This window comes from Monodelphis domestica, chromosome 5, assembly GCF_027887165.1.
Source record: "Monodelphis domestica isolate mMonDom1 chromosome 5, mMonDom1.pri, whole genome shotgun sequence".
Taxonomy (NCBI): domain Eukaryota; kingdom Metazoa; phylum Chordata; class Mammalia; order Didelphimorphia; family Didelphidae; genus Monodelphis; species Monodelphis domestica.
Genome location: NC_077231.1, coordinates 285,249,105 through 285,270,343, shown reverse-complemented (window position 1 = coordinate 285,270,343; position 21,239 = coordinate 285,249,105). Strand labels below are relative to the sequence as shown.

At 39.2% G+C, this 21,239-nt stretch overlaps 1 protein-coding gene across 3 annotated transcripts in view; it reads right to left on the bottom strand.

Annotated features, from left to right (window-relative positions):
* Positions 1-17,022, bottom strand: part of NPHP3 (nephrocystin 3) — a 41,972-nt gene extending 24,950 nt beyond the window's left edge. For all 3 annotated transcript variants that reach the window (XM_001369327.4, XM_007505096.2, XM_007505097.2), the window contains exons 1-9: positions 16,600-17,022; positions 13,418-13,543; positions 12,206-12,356; positions 10,598-10,750; positions 9,365-9,498; positions 7,873-8,033; positions 5,119-5,275; positions 3,070-3,144; positions 1,007-1,186 (exon numbers count right to left, since the gene is read on the bottom strand). In XM_001369327.4, the coding sequence (XP_001369364.1) occupies positions 1,007-1,186; positions 3,070-3,144; positions 5,119-5,275; positions 7,873-8,033; positions 9,365-9,498; positions 10,598-10,750; positions 12,206-12,356; positions 13,418-13,543; positions 16,600-16,998 (1,536 nt within the window). In that variant the 5' untranslated portion in view covers positions 16,999-17,022. The remainder of the gene's footprint in view (positions 1-1,006; positions 1,187-3,069; positions 3,145-5,118; positions 5,276-7,872; positions 8,034-9,364; positions 9,499-10,597; positions 10,751-12,205; positions 12,357-13,417; positions 13,544-16,599) is intronic.
* Positions 17,023-21,239: the final 4,217 nt, after the last annotated feature.

Below are 21,239 nucleotides of genomic sequence, written 5' to 3'. Positions count from 1 at the left end.
CTATATTTGGGTCTTTTGTAATTCAATTCAATGACTCTTGTTGCCTTGCTATACTGGTACTGTATGCTTTTTATGTTCTTAGTGTTTAATTTGGATGTTTTTAGATCACAATCTAAATTCTCTGCTTGGACAATTCTGTATCTCAAATTGGGTTTGTATAAACAACTTAATAAAAAAGGGATGAATCCGAATACTGTTTAATTGAATAAGTGCTCACCTAGCTGGTGCCATAGTGCACAGAGTGTGGGGCCTGGAGTCAGGAAGATCTGAGTTCAAATCTTGCCTACTGATGGATCCCCGAGCAAGTCACTTGACTTGTTTGCCTTGGTTTCCTCATCTGTAAAATGAGGAAACTCCTACCTCCCAGGGTGGTTGTGAAGATCTAACAAGGCAATTGTAATGTACTTAGCAGTGTTTGACACATAGTCCTATAAAAATGTTAGCTATTATTATTATTGACATAATTATACAATATGTTTATTATTTGATGTCATTGATATATAATTATCCCACATTATAGTTATATATGTATGTGTGTATAGTATATATGTGTATATATAATAGATACAAAATATATTACATATATTATGTGTATGCATTCACACACACACAAACACACTCTTTCCATGTTTTCTTAATTTTGTCCATTACTAGAAGTCTGGGTTGGCCTTCACTATGACTTTGAGCAACCTGGTAATCTTGATCTAGGGCTGGGTTTTTGTATAGGGAATGAAATAGGAAATTCCAAATTCTAATTCTCAGCTTTCAAGTTACAAATGATAAAGGATGTTTCTAACAAATGATTAAGATCTTCTGACTTGTGTGCTATTAATAAATAAAAATGGGTTTCCTGTTCACAGGCCTTTCATGCCACCCTCATAACCTAGCTTTATCCTATGCTCATGTTTTACTACCTATAATCAATCCAAAAGATCTGATAAGTTCTTAAATTTTTTTTTCTAATAAAGTCTCTATTTTTGTCTCTGAAATGGAGCTAAGTACTTACTTTCTCAAATCCCAGATCATATGCTGAATTAGAAGCCTGCTGAAAAGCCTCCATCTGCTCTTGTTCATCATGGATGTCCCACAAAACGTCACCATAATCATTTTCTTCTGGAATGGTAGAATCTTCTTCATTTTCTAAATCCTTCATTTCCTGCTCTGTGTTCTCAAAGCCCAAAATGTCCTAACCGAGAGAGAGCATCCACATAAAAATACAAAGGATGAAGACACAATTGTCTCATCAAAATCTAAAATTAATATAATTCATGGTCTTAAAAAGTCACAAAATAAGAAGATTACAAAATCTGTCACTCTAGCTAGTGAGCAAGAACAATTTTCTGACTGTACCCTGATGTCTGAAGCTATTGGACCTCTGGAGTGTGAGTGTTCTGAGCTGGTGTCGGCACCCAGTTCTGCATTAACGAGGTCACCTTCTAAAGCGAAGGGCCATCAGGTAGCCTGGGAGGGCCAAATTGGCCAAGTAAGAAATGGAACAGGTCAAAGCTCCTACACTCATCAGAGTGCAATTGGATTTGTGAGGTGGCCCTGCATTTCTATGCTGGGTGAGAAAGGGAGACCTAGTGTTTATAAAAGGGGGAAAAAGGGAAAACTGTAAAATATGGTCTTTTTCACTCTCTGTGTCAAGAATTCCAAATATCCCATCTAATTTCTTGTGTGTTGAACTACTTTACCCACATTTCAGAAATTTCTTTAAGAAAAGTGACCTCAAAATATGACTTTTAAACTATTATTTCTGTAACATCTTTCTCTTTCTTTCTTTCTTTCTTTCTTTCTTTCTTTCTTTCTTTCTTTCTTTCTTTCTTTCTTTCTTTCTTTCTTTCTTTCTCTCTTTCTTTCTCTTCCTTCCTTCCTTCCTTCCTTCCTTCCTTCCTTCCTTCCTTCCTTCCTTCCTTCCTTCCTTCCTTCTTTCCTTCCTTCCTTCCTTCTTTCCTTCCTTCCTTCCTTCTTCCTTCCTTCCATCCCCATACCTTCCATCTTAGAATCAGTACTGTGTATTGATTCCAAGGCAGAAGAGTGAAAAGGGCTAGGCCATGAGGATTGGGTGACTTGCTCTGCTAGGAAGTGTCTGAGATCACATTTGAACCCAGGACCTTCCATCTCCAGGCAAAGCTCTCTATCCACTGAGCTGCTCCCTGTGACATCTTTCTTTCTTTTAAATTCCAAATTTTACAAAACCAAATAAAATAAGCATTTTCACATACAAAGAAAAAGATTGTACATACATGAAATCATGAATGTCTTACGTGTTTAGTTTACTTTTCTCTATCTCTACATAATACATCCCACATCCCATGCATTCCACCCCCTTCCCACCCTCCCTATATCACAGAAGGCATCGTCTAGGAGACCGACATGTTTGTATATATTATGTCTTTCTTGTTTTCATCTTACAGTTCATTCTCTGGAGGTAGCATTCATGGTTCATTCTTTCAGTATTAATTCTGTACCTATATAAAATGTTCTCTTGGATCTATTCATTTAACTGTTCATTATCTCATATAGTTCTTGCCAAGTAATTTTAAAAATCAGTCTGCTTGTCATTTCTTATGGCACAGTAGTATTCCATCACCATCCTATACCACAATTTGTTTAGCCATCCCCCAATTGATTGGCAACCCTTCAATTTCCAATTTTTGCCACCACAAAGAGAGCGGTTATAAATATTCTGGAACATATGGGTTCTTTTCCTTTTTCTCTGCTTGCCTTGGGAAACAGACCCAGAAATGGTATTTTAACATCTTTCAGGAGAAGATATCAAAATGCTTCACAGCTTTTGCAGTATTAAGCTATTCTATGAGCTAGGTAAGGAATAAAGATAAATACTTTCCCATGGTCACTTAGTAAACACCATGGATAAAAGCCATGAGAATGTACTACACATTCTCTGGGAGGAGAGATGAATTGTTCTGACCTAAAAGGTTTAGAGTCACAAAATAAATAACCTTCTTTACCTGGTTTTCTCCTGAACACTTAATGTTTATGGAGAATTGTTGCCTAAGAATACTTAATAAAAAAAAAAAAAGTAACACCTGTAAGTCCATATACCTGTTTAATAATCTTTTCCACATAATTATACATTTTATATACCCCTTCTGCGGGCTCTCCTTGGTGGTCAATAATCTGAAAAAATGAGAGACAAAATATTTTAGGTACCAAATTCCTTAATTACCCAATGGGGCTTACAATGATAAAGCCTTACCTGGAAGGAACCTTAAACATCACCTCATATGAAGCCCTCAAGAAAGAGCATAAAAATGCATCCTTTTTAAAAACCTGTGAATTATAATGGATAGTCTAATATTTTGCTCCTTTATTCCCAAAAGGAATAGGAATAAAGAAGATGCTTGTGATGTTAATGGTACAGAAAGCTCCTCAGTGAGAAAACATACTCTTCCTGTGCAAGCTGGCAATGTCTCTGCAACTTATGGTCTTAAGAGATCTTAGAGAACTGTCTATGCACTTGGGATTCAGTGATGTATCCTGGTTCACATAGCCAGTATGTATCAGGGGTGGGATTTGAACTCAGGACTTCCTAGCTCTAATACCAGTTCTCTATTGATGAGGACAGGATGCCTTCTAAAATAAGTCCATAATTCTAACCTAGCAATATTTATGGTATAACACTTTGTGAAACCATATATTAAACTTTAAATAATATAAAGCTTCATCCTTCTGGGGATGTAGTTAATTAACTATGCAATACCCAATGTAACATATGGATACTGGAATATTCAATGGAAAAAATGTGATAATGTTATGGTATAAGTACAGAGAGGAATTGAATTATTTTATTAAGGCTCTTCTTTATTTGAAAAATGTTTTGTTTTGTTCTTATTTTTTGTCATTAAATCAGTTCAGTTATGTTTCAACTTTTTGTGATCCCATTTAGGGTTTTCTTGGCAAAGCTACTGAAGTGGTTTGCCATTTCCTTCTCCAGTTCATTTTGCTGATTAGGAAATGGAGGGAAATAAGGTTAAGTGACTCGCCCAGGGTCACAGAGCTAGTAAATGTCTGAGGTTGGACTTGAACTTGGGTCTTCCTGACTCCAGGCCTGGTACTCAAGCCACTGGGCCAGTAAGTTTCTGAGGTCAGATTTGAACTCCTATCTCTCTGATTCCAGGCCCAGTGCTCTGCACCACCTAGCTGTCCAAGATAATTTCTAAAAACCTTTAATTAAAGAAAAAAAATTATTACCTGGTTATGTTTATTATTTTGCAAACCTTAAAGCATGACACATTAGCTGTTATGCTTATTACTATTATTGCTATCATTAGGTCCTCACTCAAACTGAGGGATAGAGCCAGACAGAAGTAATAAAAAGATCACTATCCATTGTTTACTGTTTTCCATGTTTTTGGAACAACAGTCCATAACTTTGAGCAAAGAAGCTCCTTTCTCCTTTACTTCTATGCCAGTGCAGGTCAGGGGAGACCCTCAATCTGCTGTGGATGCAAAAAATGTTGGTGATTTGGTACACACAGACTCTCTCTCTCTCTCTCTGTCTCTCACTCTCTCTGTCTCTTTCTCCCTCCCTCCCTCCCTCTCCCTCTCCCTCTCTCTCTTTCTCTCTCTCCCTCTCTCTTTCTTTCTCCCTCTTCCTCTCCTCCCCCCCCTCTCCTTTTCTCTCCTTCTCCCTCTTCCTCTCCCCCTCTCCCTCTCTCTCTTTCCCTCTCCCAGTCCCTCTCTCTCTCTCTGACTGCTATGGCTTCCACACAGTGTTGCTCTTGCCCAAGCTCTAGAACCCAAACCAAGTAGCTAACTAATGAAAAGCCTACAGGGCAAACGCTCAGATCGCTTTTTGGGTTGTCCAAGTTTCTACTTCTCACTATTACCATAGTGGGGCCAAATTCATAGATGAATCAAGTTTTCTTTTAAATGTTCCTTGAGAGTAATGAGGTGGTTCAGTAAATAGGATTGCCAGGCCTGGAGACAAGAGGTCCTGGGTTCTAATCTGGTCTCAGACACTCCTTAGCTGGGTAACCCTGAGCAGGTCACTTAAACCCAATTGCCTAGCCCTTACTGTTCTTCTGCCTTAGAACTGATTCTAAGATGCAAGGTAAAGGCTTAAAAAACCCCAAAACAGATAAAATGTACCTTGGCCTTGTTAGCCTTGTTCAAGAAAGAAACTTGTTCAATCAACCGCTGGACAGAGTCTGAGCTCACTTGGCCATCCTCCAAGCGATGGTAGATCAATCGAGGCTTTCCTTCAGAGTTCTTCAAAAATGCCTCTTCACAGTCCTCCAACAAACAGCTAGATGGGAAATCAGCATTTCTTGTGCTACATTATACTGTCGCAGCAAACAGTTTAATTAATCAACTTAAATTTCAATAACGGACTTGATTATAAAGACTTTATAAGGAAAAAAAAGTCCCTGGTGAAGAAAAAAAGCATTTTCCTAATTATTCTGTGTGGGTCAAGAAGCAAAATGTTCTTGAATAATCCATGAAGACTCACATTTTGGAAGCTGCTGTAAACTATAATTCCACACAGTTGGACTCCATGCCTTTCTTTGTATCTATAAAGCTTAGAGAATATTCTGTGCGAAGCAACAAAGATTTCAAATGTAATGAAGCAAACTCATGTTATAAATGTATAATTTAACTGTGCCACAGATCTTCACATATTTTTCAAGTGAAAAGCTGGTTCTTGTTACTTTCAAAGATCCCTTCAAGTTCTCATTCTCCCTGTCTTCTTTTTTCCCTGATAAAACTCCTGGAGTATTTATCATAGTTATATTCCTCATTTCGGGAAAGAACTTCCTCCCAACTTCTGCTGCTTAGAATGCTTGGCTGGCTTGCTTCCTCCCTCCCTCCTCCTCCCTCTTTCCCCCCTCTCTTTCCCCCTCTCCCTCCCTTTCTCTCACTTTATCTTCCATCTTACAATCAATACTACATGTGGGTTCTAAAATAGAAGAATAGTATGAGCTAGGTAATGGGGGTTAAGTGTCTTGTCCAGGGTCACACAGCTAGCTTGTTATTTTGAGGCCACATTTGAATCCAGGACCTCTATCCACTGAGCCACCTAGCTGCCCCTACTATTCTCCTTTACACACTTTATGTTCCAGTCACAACACTCCTTGCCATTTCTTCAAATGCAACCTTCCAGGCCTTGGCAGAGCTCCTTTATTGAATTCAGGAGTTCCTTGAGGGCAGAAGCTGTGCTTTGCCTCTCTTTGTATTTCCAACACTTGGAAGAATGCTTGGCACATAGTAGGTACTTAATATAGGTTTCCTGATTCACTGGCATTCACACAGGCAATTATTTCCTTTCTGATATCCATTCCCTTGTCAGCTCAGCCTTTCAAATACTGATCTTCATCAAAGAGCAGCCAAAGGGGCTCCTGCTCTGAGGCATCCCCTAAATCCTACGCTCATCTGTACCCTTGTCATAGCCCCCTCCTGGGTACCAGCTCTCTGAAGGGAGTTAGGCGTCATTTTTGTCTTTGGTTTCTAAGGTTTTTGTTACAGTGCCCTGCATGTGGCAAATAGTAAAACTTGTTCGGTTGGAAATCTGATTAGTGTTCTCATTATGGAGTCGTTTCTTGGTTTTCTTTTTATTTGGCCATTTTTACTCTTTTTTCAATTAAACATTTTTAATTTACCCTGCCTAGTGAACTAAATTGAATCAATGCTATATTTTAATAAAAAAAATGACTCATTATAGCCCAATAAAAGAACCAGAAAAAATCCCTGATGATATCAAAATAACAGGCGTAGAGAAATAAATGATCAACTGTAGCACTATCTCGCCCTAACAACACAAAACACAAGAAGTTACAAAAAATACCACATATTGAAGGAATAGGCTTTACTGACATGATTAAAGAAAAGAACTCTCAGAGTCTCGGCGTCAGAAGGGACCTCAAGGGCTTTCTAGTCCAACCCCAAAAGGCACTAAAATCCCCTCAAAGACAAAAGTAATAGTAAGTGGTTCCTTAGACTGTGCCTACTCAGACACTTTTGATGAGGGTAAACCCAGGACTGTCCAAGGCCATTCTTATTCAGTCTACTGACTGAAACTAGGGACCCCTTTCAGAATAATGTTTTTAAATGTGCAGGATAACCAAGGAAGCCAATTCTATTGAAATATGGCTCTCAAATATTAAAAAAGTAAGTTCTCAGGCTGCTGACAAGGAACTCGCCCTCAGACAAACTAAATTTAGATTTAAAAAAAAACTGCAAAGAAATATATTCATTTTCCTGGTCTATTCCGTCTTGACCATCTTTTCTTCCAAAAGCAAGGGTTCCACCTTGAACACAGTCTTTAAACAGAGGCTGGCTGACCACACATTTCTGGAGTAGGCGTTAAACTGGATGACCATCCAAAGCCCTTACAACTCTGTTATTCTGCAATTTTCATTCCTAAGTACACATGGTCTGCTTAAAAACAAACAAAAAAAAGAACTTAATATACAAAAATCGACTTATACAGCAGGTAAAAAAGGGTCCAAGTAATTTTTCATTTTCAAAAAGTCTGAAAATTCTTTTAAATAATGAAGCCCCCTGGTATATTTGAGATGTATTTCAATCTACATGTAGTTAATTATTTAGGAATAAATCCCTGAAATGATTTATACTTTTATTCTTACCCTACAAATGAATATTGGACTTTAAATGGTCCTTAGCCAGTGCAGATAATGAATTGAAGATACACTCAGGAAGATGAATGGGTAAGCACATTTTGGTGATGTGTTCCAACTGAATAAAGAACCATTTGGAAGCTTTTTAAATAGCATAAATTAGGAACATAAAAAATTAAATTCAAACATGCATTTTAAGTTCATTTTTAGCAATCTGATTAGTGCATATAAGAGCAATCTAATAATAAACTATATTCATTACACTTACCTTGGTAAAGTTAAATGAATAAACAAAATAACTAATGAACTCTTCTCGATTTCCCATTTTCTTACGTTGAAGTAATGACTTCCATTCTCTATTGGAAAATAAATTGCATGGAAGAAGTATCCTATTGTTTCACACATTCTTTGGAGTTTGGGAGAATAGTCCTAATAGCAAAAATAAGATTTATGAAAGAATGATTTATTAAGGTTTAGCAAAGGCTCAAGTAAGGTCTGTACTATTGAAAGGTAATGTGATGTGGTAGAAAGGGCAAAAGACTTGTGGCCCTAAGACCCAGTGTGATGCTGGGAGTCACTTCCTCTCTGAGAGCTTCAGTGTCCTCATCTATAAAATGAGATGGCTGAATGATCTCTAAGGTCGCTTCCAGCTCTAAATTCTATTATTTCACAAAATGAGTCCTCTCCATATGGTCATTTGGGGGCCCTGTGGACATCCATCCATCACAAAGGAAATAGAAAAGTTGCTAGATTAACTTACACCCCAAAATGATGACAACTCCAAATAAGAAAGCCAAGTAGTATTGATTCACCATACCTAAAAACATTCTTCATCTAAGGAATTAATATGTTTTATTGTGACAGAACCAAGGATAAATGGGCATATGGATTAGGTCATTGTGTTGGGTCTTGGATTTCATTATGAAAAAACATGGAGAAAGATCTCTAACGATAATGGTGGCAAGTCTCTAAAATAAAGGTTTGTGTTTCTTTTTTTTTAAACGCTTACCTTCTGTCTTGGAATTGATAGCAAATATCAGTAAGGACCAGGCCCTTGGGGTTATGCCCACAGTCCCAGAGCTAGGAAGTATCTGAGGGCAGATTTGACCCCAGGACGTCCCATCTCCAGGTCTGACTTTCAATCCACTGAGCCACCTAGCTAACTCTAAAGTGAAGGTTCTTTACCTTGTTTTGTGTCATGGAATTCTTTGCTAGTTTGGTGAAGCCTATGAATTCCTTCCTGGAAGAATATTCTTAAATGCATAAAATGAAATACAAAGGATAACAAAAGGAAACTTATTATCCTTCACTTACATTCCTAGACAATCTGAAATCTATTCACATGCCCCCTTGAGGGATCTATGGATCCCAGATTAAGAACCCCTGCTTTAATACTATAAGTTGGGAGGGGGCAATGAAGTAGCTCAATGGATTAAGAGCCAGACCTGCAGTTTGGAGGTCCTAGGTTCAAATCTGGACCCAAGACATTTCCTAGCTGCATGACTCTGGGCAAGTCACTGGAGCTCAATTGCTTACCTATTATTGATCTTCTGCCTTGGAACCCATACTTAGTATTAATTCCAAGATAGAAGGTAAAGGTTTTAAAAAAAGACTTTATGATTATAAGTACCATTGGATTTATTAAGGAATTCAGTACCAAAAACATGTGAAAACATGGTTATAAAAAACAAAGGGCCAACTCTCCAAAAGGGTGCATACAATTTTTATTTCCATGAGCCTGAATTTTATGAGACACTCACCCTCAAGAAAATGTCCATCTCAGGCTGCGTTTCATCTGTGTTGATGAGGTAACATCTGACTGTGTTACTCCACAGAGAATGTGAGAACAATGGAGTAACTTGTAATAAACTAGCTACAGCAGCATCCCAGTCATCTGCAAACAAACAAAAAAATGATTCTTTCATCAAATGTTTGCTAGGCAAGCTTTTAAATGGTGTTTAACAAGAACCTTAACAATAACTGCTATTTTATTGTAAAGTCTGCAAAACACTTTTCATGGAATCCTGCATTTAAACCTCAAAATAATCCTCTGAGGTGGGAACTGTGTATAGGATGACTCTCATTTTAGAAGAAGAAACCAATGTTCATGGGGGTCTAGTTACTTATCCAAAGTCACCCAGCTGGCAAGTACTTGTGGCAGAATTCAAATCCTGCTCTTCCTAATTTCAAGTTCAGTATTTTATCCACTAATCCACTAATATTAAAAATATATCCAATAGGTTCTTTGAATACTTATCAATATAGAAATGATCTTTTAGATGAAGGAAATATACTAATAAAACATACTAGTGTAAAATTTAAATTAAAATCCAATAACTCCAAGTATTATATTTTATAAGATGTATTAATAATCACTTGAAATAGAAGAAATAATAGGACAAATGTAAAAGCCTGAGTAAAACCTGCTTTCCCAGCCACGATGAGAGGAAAAGAGTACAAGGGAAAAGCTACACAAAATTTATATCCTCTCTATGTTAGCATGTAACCATATTGTGCTCCACTTAAGAGAATGTTCATTTCAAAAGTCCAACGTGTCATTTACCAAGGCTGGTCCTAGAAGCTGAGCTGCCCTGTGTGGCTGCCCACTTTATACTTCTAGATCCCACCTTGTAGGAACAAAGACTAAAATGAGTGGAGCTGAGCTCCTTGTTGGCCAAATTCTTGATGTTCTATGGACTATAAGTGAATTCAGGACTAGAAACATAATATAGAAGACATCCACTAGACTGTGCTGCTCCAAGGGGTCTGAGTGATTCCTGGGTTAGCCAGGTAGGACCACTCTGTTTCACAGTAACATACTGCACCCCTAACTCTGCAGTCATACTGCAAAGACATGTGGCTATCTAGGACTACCCATGGATCAGATCCATGACCACTCTGGAAAAGAAATCAAAATTATACTCATGGCACAAAGGTACTAGGAATAGTCACTAACGGCCAATTGAGTGAATTTAAAACATGGTATATCTTACCTCGGTTAACATTTGCAAAGGGTCCTTCTACATCTATAGAACTGTGGGCAAACTCTGGTCCCCTGTGAGACTGTTGAAGCTGCATCATACTGCCTATGGAAGGCTCACTTCCCAACGCGCCACCACGCCAATAGTCACATTGAGTTCCAGTAGCTTAAAAAAGAAAAAAAAATCTTTCTAATAAAAACCAAATTATAGAATGTCACTTAGTAAATCTGGTTAAAAACCTTATTATTCTAGTTTCTTTATTAACTTCCTAATTATTTATCTGGTTCACTAAAATTTTTTTTTTATTACTTATAGAGCTAAAAGAAAGACTGACTAATGGATACCAAAACTGTGTTAAATAAACACATTTAAATGAGAGCCAGTTAGTATTTAGATACTGAGGTGAGCAGATAATCAGCTAGCTGTATAACCAAATTAAATAAATAACCAGTCTATAGTTTCTGCCTATGTCAGTAGAAAGGTAGACTAAAGGTAAAGCGGTCAGTCTGAATTTTTGTCTGATTTTATAATACTGAGAATTGCTACATTTCCCTCTTCTACATTTAGATCTATACAAACTTCTCAATGTGCTCAAATCCTTTCTACAAACCAGAAACTTTTGCAAAGAAAAAGAAACTCCAAAAGTAATCCAGAAACTTTGTTAATTTTTTAAAATTTTCAATGCTGGTTTTTTATAACAGGTTTTATCACTTCAATCTTTAATACACATGGCATCACTTCATTTATACCACATCATCAGAATAAGATGGTATGTGTGATTTTCTAAATAGTTGAAGTCATCCCTTTAAATGCCCAAACTTGTAAAATGTTAATCATTTTTGTAAAGAAATATTTTAATAATATTTCAATACGCTCCTCTATTTTCTTAAACAAAGGAAACCATATATAACAAGTTTTAAATGACAACTCAGGCTCATTATTGGGAACATCAACTACTTTAACAGGCTATGATAGAGAGGATCTGTGTGTGGATCTGCAATGCTACCCTGAATACATTTACAGTGCATTTTACAATCTTGCATCTGTTGGGGTTTTTTTTAATCTATTTTTTGCATCATTGTTACTGTTAGTTTAACTTCTGGAAATCATGCCCCACTAATTTTGTGGTTCAATAGGTTTGTAAGAACTGTATCTAAAGGGAGTTAGTTAATAAGATGCTGAATAAGGGCCTAATGGAACTCTCCTGGGAGTAAAATGCATGAGCTTTAGTTCATGGACATTTGCCATGTATTTTTGTTGTTCTGAACCTACCCCTCACCTCCACCCCAGCCCCGCTTTTTGAAAAGAACTTTTTTCAAGGTTTTGGTTGTACTCTAGGTTAGTGGAGTCAAAATCAAGGAGAAAGAGAACCCTCTGACCACATACTGACTTAGAAAGCCACAAACTAACATTATCTATTTTGCACTGTATTTATATTTATTTTGTTAAACATTTCCCAATTACATTGTAACTTGGTTCCAGGGCTCTAGGAACGGTGTCTTCCATCTCTGGTCTAGATAAGTAAGGTGGCAATGAAAACGAACTTTTCCATTGCTTTTTATTGTGATTTTTAAACATTATTTTTTCATTAATATTATAAATAGTGTTCAAACATTTTACCAGTGACATCTGTGCAATTATCATCTGAATCAGACTCCTCAGGATCAAACACTTGAATGCCTTGAGCCTGGAGTCTCTGAAGTTTGGTCTCCAGTTCTCGTTTGGCTCTTAACAAGTCCTGGATTTCATTTTCCTTTGTTTCCCTAAAAATCTTTAAAATGAAAAAAAATAATTCAAATATGTTTTTTGTAACTAGAATGTTAAATGATTATCTAAAAACATTAAACCATTATTAATTTGATAATCTAAATCTTTTTTTTTAACAAATCAAATAATCTCAGGCCTTTTACCTTTTCCTGAATGATTTTATTTAAAAGGTTTGCTAACATCTCTGTGCAGCATTCAATGCTTCTCATAACCTGGCTTTGTCATCTCTTTCCAGTTTTCTTATACCTTACTCTCTCCTCCATAGTCTGTGACTCAATAACTGGCCTCTTTGCTGGTCTTCACACAAGACACTCCATCTCTGAATCAGGTATTTTCAGTGGCTGTTCCCCATGCTTAGAATATTTTCCCTCCTTCTCTCTACTCCCTTACTTCCCTGATTTCTCAGCTAAAATCTCACCTTCCATGAAAAGCCCTTTTTGCTCCACCTTAATGCTATTTTCTTCTATTGCTCAGTTGAACATAGTTGTTTCCATGTTGTCTCCCCCATTAGATTCGAAATGCTTTGAAAACAGGACTTTTGTCTTTTTGTCTTTCTCTCTATCTCCAGAACTTAGCAAAGTGCCTGGCATGTAATCAGTGCTTTAAAATGTTTACTGCCTGATTAAAACCCATTAGTTATCTCATTGGATTTCTCCTTGTTCCTTGAGCAAATTCCGATATGATATAGGTTTGTCTAGATGACTTCAAACATGTCTTTCAACTTTGAGACTCTAAGAACTCACCCATCATCCACCATTTTCTGTACCCTGACCCCAGCATCAGGATGTCATTAGTCCTCTTCAAAATCAAAGGACAAACAACAACAGCAATGCATGATCTCAGAAACATGCTGAGTATTTTGTTTCCAATAGAAGTGGCTCATTTATTCACTCCACTTCATTATAGCTTCCTTAGCAGCAAAATGTGGGAGTAGACGAGGTTACCTCCAAAGGCCCTTCTATTTCAGATACAAGATGATGATGATATTAAGCTGGTTTTCACAATATACTACATATTTTATTCCCATATCTTTAGAAAGGAAGATAATCAAAGGCATTTATTTACCTTGAATTGTCTTTTAACTTTATCTCTATCCTGTTCAAATGTAGCTGCTCTCTCCATAGCTTGATATTTAGCTTCCAAAGCACTTTCCTTTTCTCGAAGTATCTTCTGATAAGTTTTCTGAAGAGCCTAAAAAACACCGATTGTGTAAATCTTTCTGACAGGCAGTGTTATCACGCAACTTTGGATTACTTCACTTCAGAACAAAATAAGAGGACACGGTTGTTTTAACCTCTTAGAACAAGACAATTTTCCAAATAGAAGATGCCTTATCTGAGGCAGTTCTTGCCTCATTTTCCCCAACTGCAAATAAGAATAAAACACTCATCTCATTGGCTGAGCTTGCAGAATACCATCATGGGACTTTCATAAGATGCTTAGAGACTGAAGAGAAAGGAAAGAAGCTATGTTGGGCAATGATCAGAGTTGGTAGCAGCAAAGTGAACTAATCCATATAAACTCAGTACTACCTTGACCAGACAAATATAGCCATGCTTTTTCCAGCTTTCAGCTCAACTATTTAAGTCTCCTTTGGCCACTCTTTCGGTCTACTCCCTTATCCAGGGCAGCTAAGTGACAAGGCAGACACAGCACTGGGCTTTGGAGTTGGCCTATTTTCCTCAGTTTCTTCATCTGTCAAATGGGCTGGAGAAGGAAGTGGCAAAGCACTCCAATATCTTTGCCCTGAAAATTCCAAATGGGGACACAAAGAGTTGGATACAATAATGGAAAAAAGACAATAGCAACAATTAAACTCATCCCAGGCAGAGGCTGTTTGTGGGAAGTCAGAATTTGAAAATCCCAAACACATGTCATACATATCACCACTAAACAGTGGGCAGGTGGGAAAACCACTGCTAATTAGTATGTCTCCCTAACTTACTGCTAAAAAGTTACAGATAAATCTTAAGTCGCCTTCCACCACCCAAATAGAAGAACTTCCATAGAATGTTACTTTCCTGTCTGTGGAATAGTCAGTAATATTTACTGAGTTATTCCTCCTGCACACTGAATAAAACAGGAGCAAAAACGTTAAGGTGTAACAGTTGAGAATGCATGTTGGGGAAAGCAAGTTGCTATAGAATAAAGAGAAAATGTAGCCCACACGGATGAGGATCTTGTAAGATATCATTGATTTCAGTCCTGTCTGAATTTCTCTAATAAGTTAGGAGGGATATAGAATGCTCTGGCAGAAGGAACACTAGATTTGGATTCAGACAATCTGGGAATTCTGATATAGGTTCTGTGTGACCTTGGAGATGTCACTTGACTCTCTAGGGCTCAGCTCATTTGTAAAATAAGGAAGTTAGCATATCATCTCCAAGAGGTCTTTTAGTTCTAAATCTATTAGAAGAAAACAAGATATTCCAGAGGCTGAAATGTCAAGAAAAGAATCAAATGTTTAGCTGGGAGATGATAGGGCTTAGGAGGGACAGAGCAGTTGGGCTCAAGTATTCAAAAGGATATCATGTAGAAGAGGGATTAGATCAGTTTTGTTTGGCCTAAGAGGGCAGAATTAAGAGCAACAGATACATAATGCAAAGAGGCAAATTGAGGCTTGATGTTAGGAAAAACTTTCTACCAATTAGTTGTCCCAAAGTGGAATGGGCTGCTTCTGAGAGTGGTGGTTTCCCCTTCATTGGAGATCTTCAAGTAGAGACTGAACAACCACTAGTCAAGCATATTGAAGTAGGAAGCCCTTTCAGGTTTGGACTAGACTGGCTAGCTGCTGAGGTCCCTTCCAGAGCTTAAACTATGGTTCTATAATCTATCCCCAATCTTATTCCACCATTTGGAGACATGTCTAGGTGGCACACTGGATAGAATGCCAGGCTTGGAGTAAGGAAGATTCATCTTTCTGGGTTCAAATCTGGCTTCAGACACTAGCTGTGTGACCCTGGGCAAGTCACTTAAACCTGTCTGCCTCAGTTTCCTCATCTGTAAAATGAGCAGAAAAAGAAATGATGAACCATTCAGTATCTTTGCCAAGAAATCCCCAGTGGGGTCTTGAAGAATCAGACATGACTGAAATGAATGCACAACAAACTCGAAATCATGATTATTATTTCAGGTCTCTTGTTGGTTAATGCTTGATGGGGCCCACAAGGTCACTACAGCTTCCACTAATGTCTTACTCTGCTGTCCCATTTGGGCATGGGGTAAAATGAGGGGAAGGGGGCATCACTGAAGGCCATGCCTGCAGAGTACAACTTCTGGCAGGTCTTATCAAGTGACACGGTTTTCAGGTAGAGATGGTAATGGTCTTAGGATCAGCCTTGGTCATTACCATGCTAGCCAGCCACAGGGGGATGAATTTTCAGGCAACAGCCTCTAATACAGGAGTACTCAAGCTTTTTTACTTTTTTACTTGTATCTCCTGGCTTTGGGAAAACCTCCTCCTACCTCACTCAAAAGGAAATGAAATAAATTAAACAGTTTACTAGGCACAGAAGAAATAAAATTAAGTAATAAGGTAATAAAGGTTTTTTAAACCAAACATTTCCCAAACCTCTCAACAAGCTTCTTAGACACTTTGGAAGCACAATAATACCTCAGACTGGAAACCCCTGCTAGAATAGGTACAGGGAGGTTGCAGTCTGCATCGGATGAGAGTACTTCAGAACAAGTCTTTTTAAGTACTGCAGAAGTGGCATGAATGAATTAAAGTCGCTATTAAAGGTCACTCAGAGGATTAGTTGAGGGTGGATTAAATGACCGTTGGACAAAAGAATGTGGTACTGTGGAAGGAGAACTGGTTGGCTCATTCGGAGGGCTTGGATTCAGATCCTGCTTTTGTCACTTAAGACTTGGGAGACCTTTGGGTAACTTCATCTGCCTGGGTCTCCGTTCCCTCCTCTGTAAAATTAAGGGGTTGGCCTACACGGATTCTTAAGTCCCTTCCAACTATGATTATCTCTGAGGCTCACTTTCTTCCGCGGTAAAAAGAGGGAACTGGGGCTAGATGGCCTTCCAAGTTGGGCGCTAGAGTTATGGGTCTTTTGGGGCCTCAGTTTCTCTAGTTGACCTTAGTAGTCCCTACAAGCTTTAGATCTATGGTCCTCTCTGGGTCTCTGCTTCCTCATTGGGCCCCAGAGAGAGCTAGCCTTCTCTGGTTTCAGAGGTCTCTTGGCCTCAGTTTCCACCCTGGTCCCCGCCGTCCTCTCGGGCCCGGCGCGCCTGGTCACCTGCAGCTCAGCTCGCAGTCGCTTGTTCTCCGTGTCCAGCTTGGCCTCCCGGCGGCCCATGGCCAGCAACTCCTGGTTCTTGCTGACCCGGAAGATCTCGTACTCCTTCTTAAGCCGCTCGCACTCGGCCGCCGCATACTCCAGCTCAGGCACAGACGAGCCCGTGGACTTGAAGCTAGCCCCGAGTAGCCCGCCAGCGCCGCGCGCTCCGGCCCCGGCTCCGGCCGCTGCCCCGGTCCCAGCCCCCGCAGCCCCCGTCCGGCGGAACGAACCACGCAACAGGCGGGCTTTGGGCTTCACCTCCACAGGGATCTCGCACGCTTCGCCCCCGCCACCCCCGTACGTGTCTTCAATCACTTCGCCGCCCGCGGGACTCACTAGGGACGAGGCGGTTCCCATGGCGCCCGGCGCGCGGCCGTGGGCGCGCCCCGGGCCACGGCCCCACCCCCTCCTGCTCCCCACCCCGCGGGCGAGCGTCCTCGTGGGCGTGGACTCGAGGCACGGGGCGGGCGCGCGCTCAGCCCAGCTCTACTGCTTTCTGCTGGAGCTCCCGGGATAGAGGGAGGCTAGCCCCTTTCCTGGGTTGTCTGTTGGTGACTCTAGGCTCTGCTCCAAATTCTTCCCCTCCATCCTTTCCTACTGCATCCCTCCCTTCTTCGGCAGCTCTTCTCCCCGCTCCATCCCTCCTCCTCCATCTCTCCTATTTCTCTCTCCCTCCCTCCTCTTCTTTCTTCTCCTCCTCCATGCCTCCCCCTCGTCCACGTCTTCTCCATGTTTTCTTTTCCTGCCTTCCTCCTTTCCCCTTCCTCCTCTGTCCACCCAGGATACAACTTTCAGCGTAAGGATGGTCAGAGCTGGAGCTTCATCCCAAACCCTAGAGATGAGAGGCTTTCTTCCCGTGCCTTCTGTCTAGAGCAGAGCTGTAAGCCCACTTTGGCCGGTCCCACCAGGCTGGGAACAAACCGGAGAGGGGTTCAAAACTAGCAGGTGAGACATCAGACACGTTTTTGGATGGATTTTTGTCCACTCCTCGTCCCGACACCCCCCCCCCCATTCCAATACATCTTATGGTCTATATTTGTTTCTGTTGATGTGCTTATGCAGGTCTCAAGAGTTGGAGGGCAGTTGTAAGCAATTAAACGTCAAATGTATACACACACATACATATCCAATGTATATGTATATGCTGTCATAGTTCTGTTGGACTCTTTGTGACCCCATTTGGAGTTTTCTTGGAAAGGACACTGGAGTGACTGGCCATTTCCTTCTCCTGTATACCCACACACACTATATACATATATACACACACACACACATACATATATATGGATGTCAGCCAGTTTTAAGCCATTGAAGCTTAAATGAGTGTAGGTAAAGTGTTCCTGTATGCACATATATCTATACACACAGGTGAAGCAGCAGCTTGACATCTAGAGTTGGCCTCACTCAGATAGATCTGAGTTCAGATCCCACCTCTGGACACATACCTGCCCTTAATAAATATTAGGCAGGTAATAAGTGCTTGTTGACTTAACCCTGGTTAAGTGCTGTTAACTTAACACAGCACATTATCTCTCTCTCAACCATTACCTTCTGTCTTAGAATCAATACTGGGTATTGATTCTAATTCTAAGGCAGAAGAATGGTAAAGGCTAGGCAATGGGATTAAGTGACTTGCCCAGAGTCACACAGCTAGGAAGTGTCTGAGGTCAGATTTGAATCCAGGACCTCCCCTCTCTAGCTCTGGCTCTCAATCCACTGAGCCACCCAGCTGCCACCTAGCTGCCACCTAGCTGCCCCCCTCCCCACCTTATTTCTTAATGCCTCTGGAGCTCTCTAAAACTAAACATTGGGGGGAGGGCAGGGAAGCAGCTAGGTAGCTTAGTGGATTGAGAACCAGAACTAGAGATGAGAAGTCCTAGGTTCAAATATAGTCTCAGATACTTCCTAGCTGTGTGATTCTGGGCAACCCCCATTTGCTAGCCCTCACTACTCTTCTGTCTTAGAACCAATACACAGTATTAATTCTGAGATGAAAGGCAAGGTTTTAAAAAAATAATAAAATAAAGCATAGTTACCTGTATGAGTAACAGGGCAGGGAGGTGGGAGATGTTTTTCTTGGGATTGCTCTACACTGATGAGCTCACAGGTATACTGGACTAAAGAAAAAAAAAGCATCATGTAGACATTTCTTAGATAACATTTCCTAGACGTGGCCCTGTCTGACAGTGATAAAAAAGAAAAAATCAACAGTATCATCTAGGTAGGGTTTGAATTATCCTGTTAATCAGTGTGGATTAAGTACCTATTTAATACCAGGTACTGGGCTAGGGTCTTGGAATACAAAGGCAAAGCAAGATAGTTTCTGACCTCAAGAAGCTTAATTGTATCAGGGATAACATATTTACATTTAAATATATAGATAGAGCACTGAACCTCTCAAATCAGGAAGATGAGTTCAAAACCAGCCTCTGATACTAGCTATGTGATGCAGGGCAAGTCACTTAACTCTTCTCAGTCTCAGTCTCCTAATCTGTAAAATGGAGATAATACCATGGGACCCCATTTCACATAACTTCAAGTATATGTGATTGGCAGTTGAAAAAATAAATGCAGAAAAATACATTTTAAAAAATGATGTGCTAAAATCACACTATTTTCCCAGACAGTGTGGTGTCTCATGGTACTTCACCCAGTGGCACTAGTTCTTACTCTGAGAGGCATTGGTGTGAGTCATTGTATCATTTTGTGCCAGACTTTCGCTCCCAAATGAGTCTTTGTCTGGAGCACTCACTTGTGGCAGGTCTTATCCATGTTGGTGCAGTACTTTCTCTTTGTTTCATTGGCACCATTTGTTGTTGGTAGTGGGCCCAAGGTGCAAGAGTAGTAGTTCTGATAAGTCTAGGGAAGGTTGTGGAGTGCCTGGGTATTTTTGTATAAGAAATATTTGTTGAATGATGGGATTTATTATTATTAATTATTTACTTTTATTTATTTTTGGTTTTTTTATTACATAAAACACACTTCCATATTGGTTGTTGTTGTAAGAGCACACTCATAAAAAACTAAAACCCCCAAATAAAACCATAAATACACTAATGTGAAAGGTAGTTTGCTTTGATCTGCATCCATCTGCTTCCAACTTATACACGATTTTCAACTCTCAAGAGGGATCTTGGAATGTGTTGGTCAAGTAAGACAAGGTCCTACTGTAATTGCACTTACCTCCCATAAGACAGTATTTGTAGTGCATTTTATAATCTTCAAAGTACAATTCTGTAAACTTTCAAAGGATATGTGAATGAAAGAACAAGAAAGATCAGGCAGCGATACTCTAAGACAAGTTCATTACCATCATGTTGGGGACAGAGTAATGATTCTTTTTTAGTCAAAGCATCTCCTGAAGACTAAATTCTTAAGAGATTACAATTTCTGTTGGTGGTGAGATTGCACAATCCAACAAACTCATTCATTCTGGAATATACTTGAATTATAAGGATGGTTGGAAACATTTATTGAAATGGTTACAGGAGCTGTAACTGTATAACCAATTTAATTTATGGACCCAAATATTAAACAAAAGCTAATTAACAAACTTGTAAAGATAAACATATTAGTAGGAATGAAGGATTAATTTAATTTTGAACTGAGAGTAGCAAGGTTACCCTTGCTATCACTGCAGTGGCTAATGCTTTCACCTCTTCCCTTTACCTTGTATTTATTACTTCTGCATGTATAAATCTGTTTATGTATATAGGTGTAATACATATGTAGATTTTATTCTATGACACAACGTAAGGTCCTGAAGATCAAGAATATTTCATTTTTGTCTCCAGAAACTAGTATGGAAGAGGTGATGATGAATACAAAAAATACTGATTGTATAAAGTTTTTATACATCACATTCAATTCAGTAAACCTTTAGGAAAAGACATTAGGAAAGGTATTATGAGCCAAGCTTGCCAACTTGCACTGGTGGTTAGTGAGAAGTCAGGAAGACTCATTCTTGACTGTGTCACCCCAAGCTGGCAACTTTCTAAAATTATGTTTCAAGGTAGATATTGTAAAAATTAAAATTAATCTCAATAATAAAATATTATATTTTAGGATATTTACTAATGTTCATTAGAAATAAAGGAATAAAGAGGATACAAAATAAAGACCATGCGTCCATTGCTGATTAGCCCATTTAAAATCCCTGCACTTAGCTTACCACCGCCACCATGCTGGTTGCAACCCAAAGAGGCCAAGACACTCCCTGTCCTTGCCCAATATCCCCTGTCTATAGGAAGTACATAATGATAGGAAGTCGATGGGCTCCTGGGAAATGTAGTTCTTTTTTTTTAGGGTAACAGATTTTCAATTATATAACATCAATGTGCATTGATATTGACCAAGGACCTCTATGCTAGTAAAATGCCAGGATCAATTTAAAAAACCCCCCAAAATCCACAGTATCCATGAAGGGCCTACTGTGTGAAAGGCTCTTCATTAATACTCTTTAAAAGTTGTGATGCCAAATGACCAATAAAGAAAAAAAAGTTTACAACACATATAAAAATATATATTTATGTGTAAATATATATCATATTGCTTAACTGTCTCATGGAGGGTGGAGGGGAAGAGAGAATCAAAAGAAG